Here is a 12,244-nt window from a genome sequence, read left to right as displayed (position 1 = left end):
TTGGTGTATTCTTTACCAAGGTCATCTTGTTGGTTCTTGTTTAATCTAGTATTAGTAATCCTTAATATCCTTTTTGTACTCATCTACAAACACTCAAGCACATCCCTAGTTTTGCTCAAAGTTCAAGCTACTTGGCTTTTGATGCATGATTTCTTTGAGGCTTTCAGACTTGAGCTTTGTTCTTAGTCCATGATTATTCTATGTGAGTGGTCAGAACTAGGCAAATTGTTATCCAACCCCTAAGATGCAACAATACATAGGTAATGGTATATGAGAGTAACTTATGCATTGGTGCATCCTAAGGGTTGGACAGCCATTTCCTACAGATGATAATTAATCTAGTTCAAATTTGACAATAATTTTAGAATTGAAAAGATAAAAACTCAACTCTTTTTTGGTATGTTCACTAATTTAACTATTCTGAGTTTGACTCTTGCTAAGCTGGATCCCCCTACTCACATCTAAAGATGACTTCTGATTGGATGTATGTATGCTTATATGTGTATTCATCATGTTTCAGTCCACTTAGAACTCGTAACAGCTTAGTAAAATGAAATTCTAATTTAAATAAATGCTTACTTGTCATTTTAAAGAACAAAGCAAACCCCACAAAATAAAAACAGTTTTGATTACATCATTACTATGTGATCCGTCAAGCGATTGATCCCAAAACTGGCACAAGCTTTTCTATCGAACTGATGGAATGTCATATCAGATTTGATCTGTCTATATAAATGAATTCGGATCACAGCTGTTTTTCAAAAAACTTGTTATTTTCCCAAACTGACACAAACTTTCTATTGAACCGAAGGAGGAATATCAGATTTGATGCATCTACATAAATGCATTCAGGTCACAGGTATATCTCAAAAAAGTTGTTATTTTCCTCTATTTAACCCCAAAACCAGGGCAATAACATCCACCAAAATAGATCTAGAAGGGCATCTAAACAAGTGACCAGAACCAACACTAAATCTCCATAACAAAGAATAAAACCAATCAAAAGGGTATAAAACTACTCACTCCAATGCGCGCTGCATAGACATAAGACATGCTTAGTTCAGCCGGCACAAAATCCTTATCTACTGCAACAGTCTTTACAGCCGCCATGCCCACGATATAAGAAATCATTGCAACTGCTCCTCCATGCAACGTATTGTATCTGTTCTGTACTTAAGAAAGCCAAACCTAAAAAGATTTAACATCACAGACCAAAACCCACATTTCCATCTAACATTTAGAGCTAATGGGTGGTGGAGTTACCGTGAGGGAAGAGTGAACTTTAATGGCAGCAATGACGATTCCAGGCTCTACCTGATTGACAGTCAACTGACGAATTATTAAGCTCTCCTGGAAGCCATGAGTCTCGTTCTGGAGAGGCAGAGAATCGGTGGAACAAATAGAATTGAGCCATTTAGCTGCAGCAGACTCTGAAGCTTTGTGGGCTAAAGATTCAGATGACACCATGGGATCCATAGCACCGATCTGTTTGCCTTTCTCGGCCATTGGAGCAGTGAGTGATATATTAAAATGTTCCGCGAAAGAGCCTTCAAACTGCCTTTAATGAATCTGCAACGCAGTGTCTGGGAATTAGAGCTTCTTCAGTGAACGTATTGCTACGTTACGAGTCTTATTTATTAGTGTGTGGGGTGCAGGAAGTCTAGCGAAGCGATTTTTTGAAAAATGAGACAGAATGAAAACCAATCTATCCACAGTAAACAAGAAATGCGGCATGGATTAAAACGCGTGAAACAAAGTTAATTCATTCCGGGAACAGCGAAAATAAAATAAAACTAGCGCTTCCACCCAGGGGAAGAGCACCAATTATCATTGATGTCTTCATTTGTTTGTACGTTCAGTTTTTTTATTATTAATTTAGAATAATCAAAAAATAAATAATTAAAAGTTCATTAATGAATTTCATACATATCAATAGTCGCTCATTTTTTAACATTTTTGAACCATAATTGGTATATTTGTGCACCTTTATTGGTACCCATAGGACACGAATACTAGGCATTTGTGCATAAGTATTGGCAACTTTAAGTGCATGGTTATTGGGGTATCTTTAAGCAGGTATACAATACTTTGAAATGTATACTTCTGACCCTTGCGTAAATAACGGATCCCACAACGTACGTCATTACTACCCAAAAGCCAAAGCAATAGCTATAAGTAGTTAGGTCACATGTAGGGGCAACAATTTTTTTTAGTCAAAATCCAATATACTGTTTAGGATCTATTGTTGAATGAAGTTAGCTATAATGGCTACTAGTACACTTCCCCTGAATGAGGTGCAATGATTATGTTGATAGTAATTTATATAATTATAAATTTGACAGAAGACTTATAATTGAATATTTAAATACTTTATTAAACTAATTAGTGAAATGGTATTCTAAAGTCAATCTCATTGTTGATTCTAAAAAAGTGAAATTGTGGGCACGATCGTGCCCTTTATCACAATGTTTTGCTACAACCCATGCATATCTCTGATTTTTTCACTCTTCAAAGTGCGCTTGTCAAAAGAAAACCACGTTCTTGCTCTTAGAGGTGTGAGATCGTCATCAAAATGCTACCACAACGTTGACGGGGTCGAAGATGTATGCATTTCTAATTTTTTACTCTCAAATTTTGATTAAATTGTAGATTAAATTAGTTTCTTAAATTAAAAATTGTTTCAAAGTTCAGGAATTGAAAATCTATCTAAAAATATACAAAACCCACCATCACCTCCTTGTAAGGAGCCTTCTGAAGAAGAGGCACAACAAACTCCTCCTTCATTTCATAGACATCCCCTAGGCACACAAGAAAACATATTAGGGAGAATTGAGAATAACAAAAAACAACTTGAAGAGTTGATCAATAGGCTTAAGGATCCTGTTTCCACAACCTCTCATAGGACAAGCCTTGCAATCTATTGTGGCCCATGTAGGTTCAATGAGTGCACAAATTAATATGTGGTCTAATAAAAGAGAAGAACAAAATCAATTTTACACAAACAAGTTATCATATGCCGAAGTAAAGAAAAATAAAATTAAAAATGTTCACTTGTGAGCACTTTTCATGGACCCTCGTACCAATCAACCTTCACAACTTAGATGTAGGAGGTTCCTTATCCATTTGTGCCACCATAAAGGGATAAAGAATAACCTATGAGATAGGTGGTGGATGATTTTTGATCATCCTCCTTGCAATAATCATGAGGTGCCTCAATAGTTTTTGAGGAAACTCTTTTTTGAGTTTTTCCTTAATGAGATCCCTTACTATTTGCAGTATCTAAATTTCTAAGGTAGGGGTGGGGGCTCCTCACATGATAGAGAAGGGGAACAATGTGACCCAAACCTGTTACCAAGACCCTTGGGTAGATCTATGGTGGAGCATGTGACAATTACTTCCATTGTGAATGAGAGTGTTGAGGTGGATACCTTAGAGTCCATTAGCTCATTAACTCAGACCCTCACATAGTATGTCGAGCCTCTAGTACATAGTGATGGGGGTGAATCTTGTAGGCCTTGAGTTACACCTCACTATTGTTAGTCATGTGGGTCTCTTTGCACTTATGACCCTAATAAAAATCAACATGCACCTACACAACAACCATCTGCTACTGAGAACATTGTCATGATAGAAGCTTTGCTAAATGAGACATTCAACATTGATACCCAAGTAAATTTTTGCAAGATAATTTAAATTTTTTTATTGAATTTTATTTTGAAATGCTAGAATAACTAAATTAGTAGAATGATTATGATGAAAATCCAAGGTCATACTATTTTTATGACCTGTGACTTTCACCCAACTCCATTTTACATGACACCATTGAGTCGACAAGTATGTATCCAGTAAAGTATTCAATTATTACATGTGAATAGTCAACATTATATGTGTATGCAAGAAGATGGTTAAGGTCAGTTAAGAGAAAATATCAACAAGCATACCAATGAAACATTACATGTGAAGGATCTAATTAGTATAACAAATTAAACCAATAATCCTCTCAAAAACCATTCCATTATTCTCTATCTCATAGAATTCTTCAAGTCATGGTTGCTCTTAGATCATTGAGCAACTGACCTTTAGAATGACAACTCCAAGAATGAGTGATATATGATGAAAATGATCTATATGCAATTTATGTAATATCTAGAAGATTATAACAAAAGCTTGCAATGGTAAAGACTATTCTATGATAATAAAACTAAACATGCTATGATATGGATGTTGTGATATACTAAAGTGCTATGATATGGATATTAAGCTAATATAATATATGCTAATGCTAAAATTCTCCTAAATGCTTAAGCTTGCAAAGAGAGGCAAATGTGGATTCTTCATAGACAATAACCTGGATGCATAAAACTTGGATCCTTGATAATGAAAGAATGAGGTCTATTTATAGAAGAAATAGGGAATTGGATGGTCAAGATTGAATAATCTTAACAAGGGTTAGGATTGCAGGATTCTCAATCCATGTTTATAATTTTCACTAATGAAATGGTGACAATTTTCAACATGAGAAGGCTTTAGAGGAAAGAGAAGAGGCATTAAATTCCTGAGAAGACATGGTGGTTACCCTAGGGGTTTGGTTAGGGTTGAGTTAATGGATAAAGATTTTATCCAAAGGATAAACTCTTGTGCAAGGGTAAAAGGATAACCATGGTTAAAGCCATGAATGCTTGAACAGACCCATGAGTTAAGAGGATGGTTGGGTTAGAGGGATAGTCTGTAACCAAGGGTCAAAGGTGAGTTAACCATTAGTGGTTATGTAAGAGCCTTACAAGTTTGGAAGACTTTGGAGGTTATCTTGTTGAAGAAATAAAGCTTTTAATGCTTTATGAAGACTTTGCATATATTTTGAAAAGTGACTCCTTAAGAAATTTGCAAATGGTTAGAAGGGTATTAGGTTAAATTGGATCTTGAGGTTAGAATATTCTAGAAGAAAGGATTAGTGGCTAAGTGGATTTGTAGGAGGATGCAAGTGGGAGGGATTTTTAGGATTTAATTGAAATAAAATTAATTTATTTCAATCAATCGTTGTTGTTCACTCCACCGATAGGGATAATAACTATAGTTAAAGTCTCAACCTGAAGTTTGGACATTCACTCCGTGAAGTTACTATCTCCATAACTGAAGTTCATTTGATTGTCAACCCAGGGACGTATTACTTGAAATGGGTTTTCATTATAAATGCACTAAGTTCCTGCGATAGCTATCCTGCATTACTACAGAACTAAAATCTATTTGGGAAAAGAAAGCATGAATTAAAACAACTGAATGCCTACAGGAAAACTCTGTATTAATGTAAAACTCACTTAGAAAAATGTTAACTAAGCCCAGAGCTATCCAACAGGAATTACTCTCTTTTATTTGGTTGTAGGAACAATCAATGGATTTGTTTCCAGTGGCTGCAGGAACAGTCAATGCCAAGACATCTACTGCGGCAAAAAAAGAAAACTACATTTAACAAAGGCACAGGATCACTCACCAAGTGGCCCCCCTTGGATGAGTGTATACAAGCTCCCAAAATAACTCTAAGTACTCAGAATAACATAACTTTATTCATTTTTTTTCAAAAGTCGATACATCATTTAGAATGAAAGAAAACTAAAACACTCTGCAACTTTATTTCTAAATCTTCTTCTTTTTGTCCCTCTCTTTCTTTCTAACCTCAGAGAAGAGACAAAGACACCTATTTAAATAAAATTACAACAAATTCCTACAATTAAGATCACGTCGATGAGAAGAGGCGGATATCATTCATTAAGGAGAACAGTCGGAGTTTAACCACTAAAAACGTGGATCTACACCAAACCACAACCAAGAATATAGCATGGCGATATTACAAGATTGATGCTCACTAAAGTCAGACATAAATGAATCTTGCACGCCTTGCTACTCCTTTTTCGTTCCTCACTCCCATTATCCTCTTTGTTGATTTGAACTCTTAGTCGCCCCTTGAATAACTCAAGCTGCCTTCTCGACGTGACAGGACAACCTTCACCACAACATCTCATTTATTCCTACAATCGAAAAGTGAGAACATACAAGCATATACATATCTATTTTAATTAATCATAACACTTATTCATTTCACACATGATATCGCCTATGACAATCTGTATGGCAACAGGAACAAATCACATGGCTGCAAGAATAACTGGCATGGCAACAAGATTAATTGGCAAAGACAAAACATGATTTAATGGGTTCAACTAACATCTTAAATACATATAGTCAAACTTAAATACATCATTACCATCCCATTATACAAGTTAAAAAATGACAAAAACTTATGAGTTCTAGGAATAAAAGGAGACAATCTCCCAGCTTATCATGCCCCCCAACTTAGTGTCTTGTTGATCCTCTAGCAAGAGGAAAGTTTTTGATTTGGGCACTAATTCACATGTCACCAATAGTTCCTCAACTTGTCCCTCGTGAATCCAAATTCCAATAAAATCCCTTCATCTTTCCTAGTTTGGCCCATCTGACTTCTTCTGTAGCTGCCTCATAGGGTTTATCTGCAATCCTGCATCCTAACAATGGCCACATGAGGATAGGGGGCTAGAAGATCAAAGGTAGCCAGTCATTGGTGTTCACCCTACCCAAATGGACGTATTTAGGAGCTCTCTGTATAGTTGCATGAAAATTCGACAATGAATGAGGTTCATCCTGTTTTAATTCCTCTGGAAGATCATTCCAGCACTGTCAAACATTCAACTCCAGTTGCACTTTCATTTTCAATCAAGTGTTCATATGCCTAGAATATTTCCTCCCTCTTGGGTAACACTTGACTCCTTACATTAGGCCTTGCTAATAATTTTTTCCAATCATAATAAAGAAGTCATGGGTCCTTGGCTTCAGTCCTAAGTGGCAATGGACAATCAAATTCAAGATTTCTATATGCTTTGGCCTAAGTCCCCATGCTAATTTCATTTTGCACCCATGACATTAATTCTTTTTTGTGGATATCACCAATGTATGACAAGGGATTCCACTCACTATCAGAAGTCACATCATAGTTATGCAAATAAAATTCACACAATAAAATTTTAACAACTGCTGGAGAGGTCTGATAAGCATCAAAAAATTCTTCCAAGGTGTCTAAAGAAGGACTAAGGTCTCAATTTAGGGACCATACTAGTAATTGTATCAGCTTTAGCTTCCAATTTTGCAATCTGATTATCCCTTTGCTTCTTATCAATAATTCCATGTAACCTAGCCCTCTATATCTCCTACTGCCTATAAAATGTTAATACAATAGACAAACTAGTGAGAGATTATGGAGGTCTATTAGCTGTTACCTTAGGGTGTGGAATTTCTTCAACAGGTTCTTCAAATTGATCTGCCACAAATGCCAGACTTGAAAGTCTGTCAATGCCATGTTCTTCTTGGAATTTAACCTCTATTGGACTCCCATGTTCCTCTTCTAATGTTTCTACTGAAATGACCTCCACTGCATCCCTTGTTGGTTGAACTTTCTATTTACTCCACCAAGTCCTTCTTGCATATACTTTTGGAGTAGCTACAAGAATGGTTTCTACTAGAGGTGTTGCTGTAGAATAATTTCCCTTTAGCTTACGCCTTTTGGCTGCAGGAGAACCCTACATTGCTTGAGGCTGCACCATTGTTTCTCCTTCTGCATCAATTGTCTCTACTTCCTTCCCTTTCCTTTTAGAAGATGTCGCTCCTCTTCGGAAATGAGGGGAGGGCTACTCAATGTCTGTTTCAACCACCACATCTTCTGCCATAGTCAAAGCTTCTTTTGCAATAGGAGGTTAATTTCCTGCATAAATTCTAGGAGATGAGGGTTCTCCTATATCCTCTTGTGGGGCTGCTAATTCCTCTGTAATAGGAGCATCTTCAACCCTAAATTGCAGTATATCTTCAAATACCCCCCATGCCATTTGAGAAACATCCCTAAGAGAATGTTCTACTAATAATTTATCAAACCATGATGACTGACAGAACGATTTCCACCCTTTCGTGCTTCTTTGGCACTTATGGAAATAAGGTGGTATAGAAAATTTGGAACATTTACCCTTCGGCCATGCCATAAATGACTAAGCAATTTGAAATGGACCGAATGTAAATTTGAATACCTTCCATCGCAGGTAATATATTTTATTATATACAATGCCACCTGGGGCCATTCTGCTAGAAGAGATACTCGCTTGGCTCCTTGTTTGTCCACCATGAGAGGTCCATCTATGGGGTGTGTAAATTCTACCATGGCACTTCTTGCATCCTTAGATTTAGGAAACAACTCTCCTTCCTGCAGAAACTCGGTAACTTCAGCTATTCGTTGTTCTGTAGAAATAACCCTCAATCCCTTGACAAAAGCCTCTCCTTCATTGAATGAACGCATGAATTCGGAAGCAATTTCTTCATTGTAATATGTTATTTTCAAAAAATAATCAATCCACCCATGCACCCAGATATAATTCTCACACAGGGCATCCTGCAGCAACACATCATGGATTACGGGATCATGGTGGATAGGATCTCCACCCATGACTATTTCAGCTCACAAAATAATTTCTGTAGCTGAAAATGAGGGCCTGGAGAAATCTGCAGAACTAAAAGTATTCACTTGAAAATACCCTTACTTACCTCCAGTTTCGGTGGCAGAATGTATTGCTTACTCATACCAAAGAATGTCTCACTCAAGAGAATGATGCTAGGCAAATCAAATCAAGTTACTGAGAAGGACGGATAATTACTTAACTTGGAAACTAGACCATAAAACACCCCCCCAACTTATTATGGAAATAATCATAGTAAAACAATAAATGTATAATTAATAAAAAATAAGCTATGGACATACCTGCAGTCATGCCAATAAATGCTGCATGAAACAGTTATCTAAAAAGAAGGGTGAAATGAAATGATGTGACATGAATGAAATGATAGACAAATAAATGAAGTGGGATGACGTGGATGGAAAAATTATTAATATAGAAGAATATTTCCATAAGACATGTAAATATATTTATAAAATGATGCTTGAAGAATTTACTGAGCGGTAGGAACATCCCCTACAGAAGCTGCAGGAACCTCACCCTTAATGCTTCCTTTAGTTGTTGTAGGAACTTCTTCGGTTGCTGAAAGAACTTCTCCATTTGCTGTAGGAACTGATAGTTTATCTTGACTAGTGAATTGCTGCAAGAATTGTTCTTTGGTTGTTGGCTTATGATATAAGTGTAGTTGATGACCATTTACTAAAAGCTTGAATCGGACTGGATCAATATTTGTCATGCGAACTACTCCATTTTGGAAAACTTCTTCTATCTCATATAGGCCTAACCATCTTGTCTACAAATTTACCATAGTATCCTTATATCTAGAATCATACATCGCCCAATCACTTGCTTGAAATTTGTTCTCCTTTATGTACTTATCATGCCACTTAGCTCTCTGATTTTGAATTAGTTTTGTTTGTTGGAAAGCCATCTTTCTTAGCTCATCCAAAGCATTCAATTGGTGAATGCAGTCTCTTTCTTCTTTAGAAAGTATCATATTCAATTGTAGAGTTGTTCTCAGAGTTTTGTGTTCAAACTCAATAGGCATCACTGTTGTTTTTCCATACACCATTTCAAAAGGTGTAAAACCAATTGATGTCTTCGATGTTGTTCTGTATGCCCAAATGGCTTTAGGAAGTCTATGAGACCAATCTTTTTAATGAACAAATACTATTTTAGTAAGAATGGCTTCTAGATCCCTATTTGTGACTTCTACTTGACCATTTGCTTGTGGATGGTAGGGAGTAGACTTTCTATGCTTGATGTTGTATTCATTAACCAATGCTACAATCAATGTGGAAGTAAACCATGGTCCCTAGTCTAAAAAAATATCCCTTGGAACTCCATACCTGGTAAATATTTCTTCATAGAGAAACTCGGCCACTTTATTATCTCTTGCATGTGTCATAGCTCTTGCTTCCACCCATTTGGTGACATAATCAATACACACCAGAATATAAGATTTTTCATTGGAAAGAGGATCAATTTCTCCAACAAAATCTAGTCCCCATTTATCAAATGGTACAACTAATATCTGTGGATATAATGGCATTTCATCAGATCTGGTAGGCCTTCCCATGCGTCAACATTTGTCACATTTCCTAGTGTATTGTGTTGCATCCTTATATAATGTTGGCCAATAATATCCTGTACCCAATATTTTAAGTGTTGTTCTTTTAGCAGCAAAATGTCCTCCACATGCCTCATCATGGCATGCATGAAGGATATCATATTTTTCATCTTTTCTAATACATGTTCTCATGAATTGGTCAGGCCCAGTATAAAATAAACAATCAACAATCCATGAGAAGTTAAATCTTTTCTCAACCAACAATCTTCTTTCTTTAGGAGAGAAATGAATTGGCATTTTATTAGCAGCTAAATAATTGTCAATATCAACATACCAGGGAGTGTACGCTTTTATAAGGAATAAATGTTCATCTGGAAAAGCATCATCTATGGTTGGATGATCATCCTGCAATTGAAGCCTAGAAAGATAATCTGCAACCACATTGGACTTTCCTGGTTTATCAACAACTGTAATATCAAATTCCTATATTAACAGTAACTAGCGAACCAATCTTCCTATAATTGAAGGTTTATTCATGAGATATCTAGTTGCGGTATGACCAGTATGCACAAATTTCAGATATCCTAATATATAATGCTTGAATTTGTTGAGTGCATATATAACTACTAACATTTATTTTTCAATGACTATGTAATTAAGCTCAGGCCCCTGCATGTTCTTGTTGATATAATAAATTACACTTTCTAAATTGTCAATCTTTTGTCTCAAAACTACTCCTATGGCATAATCTGATGCATCAGTATGAATATGTAATGGTAAGGACCAGTTTGGAACCTTAAGCACTGGTGCTTGGGTCAATGCTTGTTTGAGCTTCAAGAAAGCTTCATTGCATGAGGAAGTCCAATTAAATTTCATATCCTTGGTCAAAAGAGAATACAAAGGACTTGCAATTTCGCTGAAATCTTTGATAAACCTTCTATAATATCCAACATGACCAAGAAAACTCCTGACATCTTTTTGCTTTATCGGTGTAGGGATATTTTGAATGACTTATATTTTTGCTGGGTCAACTTGTATTCCATTTATAGAGATATGATGACCGAGAACTATACCTTCCTGCATCATCATGAAACACTTTTCACTATTCAATGATAAATTATAGTCTTCACACCACTGCAAAACTTTCTTCAGGTTCTTTAATGCTTCTTCAAATTCTGAACCATAGGTTGTAAAATCATCCATATAGATTTCCATGCTATCCTGTGAAATATCTAAAAAATATGCTTATTACTACTCTTTGAAATGTAGCTGGAGCATTACATAATCCAAAAGGAAGAACAAAATATGCATATGTTCCCCAAGGAGAAGTAAATGTAGTCTTTTCCTAATCCTCTAGGGCAATTTGAATATGGTTGTAGCCACTGAATCCATAAAGAAATGAGAAGTACCAATTCCCTGCTAAGGAGTCTAATACCTTATCCACAAATGGTAATGGAAAATGATTCTTTCTAGTTTCCAAGTTCAAAGCTCTATAATCCACACATACCCACCATTTTCCTCTCTTCTTGGGAACTTTCACTAAAGGAGACACCCATTGACTATCCGAAATAGGATAGATAAATCCAATATTTAGTAATTTCTGCAATTCTTCTTTAACTATTTATATTAATGCAGGATTGATTCTTCTTTGTGGCTTCTTAAGTGGTTTACAATCTTATTTTATGTAGATACGGTGGGTATAAACTATAGGATTGATTCCATGCATGTCCTTGTAATCCCATGCAAATGCATGTTTATGACATTTGACCAAGTCCACAAGTGTTACACTTTGGATTTCTGTGAGTTTACTATTGATATTAAAATATTTGTTTGAATCAACTTCCACTTTGATAGTAAGATCAACATGAGATACTTCAAAAAAATGAGAAGTGCAGACTTCCTATGGCAACAAAGTATGTAGTATATCAGTGGTTGCAGGAAAGTTGAATCCTGACATATTTGATACTAACTCCTGCAACTACTGCTCTTGTCTTAACTCATTTATCAAAATTTTATAGAGAATTGAGTCCTCTATTAATCATCATAAGGTGATTGATAGAGTCAATTCCTTCTTCAAATTCTTCTCCCAAGTCAGGCCAAACTGCTTGTTGTTGATCAAATTGGGGCTGAGCAGGAGAATACAAAGTTAAAG

General features: G+C 36.0%; 1 protein-coding gene across 1 annotated transcript; it reads right to left on the bottom strand.

Moving 5' to 3' along the window:
- Nucleotides 1–758: 758 nt before the first annotated feature.
- Nucleotides 759–1,516, bottom strand: LOC131043257 (uncharacterized). The gene is made up of 2 exons (XM_057976454.2): nt 1,264–1,516; nt 759–1,167 (listed from the first exon to the last, which is right to left on the bottom strand). The coding sequence occupies exons 1-2, from the start codon at nt 1,504–1,506 to the stop codon at nt 1,000–1,002; spliced, it is 411 nt and encodes a 136-aa protein (XP_057832437.2). The 5' UTR covers nt 1,507–1,516; the 3' UTR covers nt 759–999.
- Between the last annotated feature and the right edge of the window lie 10,728 nt (nt 1,517–12,244).

Source organism: Cryptomeria japonica, chromosome 8 (genome assembly GCF_030272615.1).
Source record: "Cryptomeria japonica chromosome 8, Sugi_1.0, whole genome shotgun sequence".
In the NCBI taxonomy this organism is placed as follows: Eukaryota; Viridiplantae; Streptophyta; class Pinopsida; order Cupressales; family Cupressaceae; genus Cryptomeria; species Cryptomeria japonica.
Note: the sequence above shows the minus strand (reverse complement) of the source record. Positions and strands in the feature narration are given on the sequence as shown.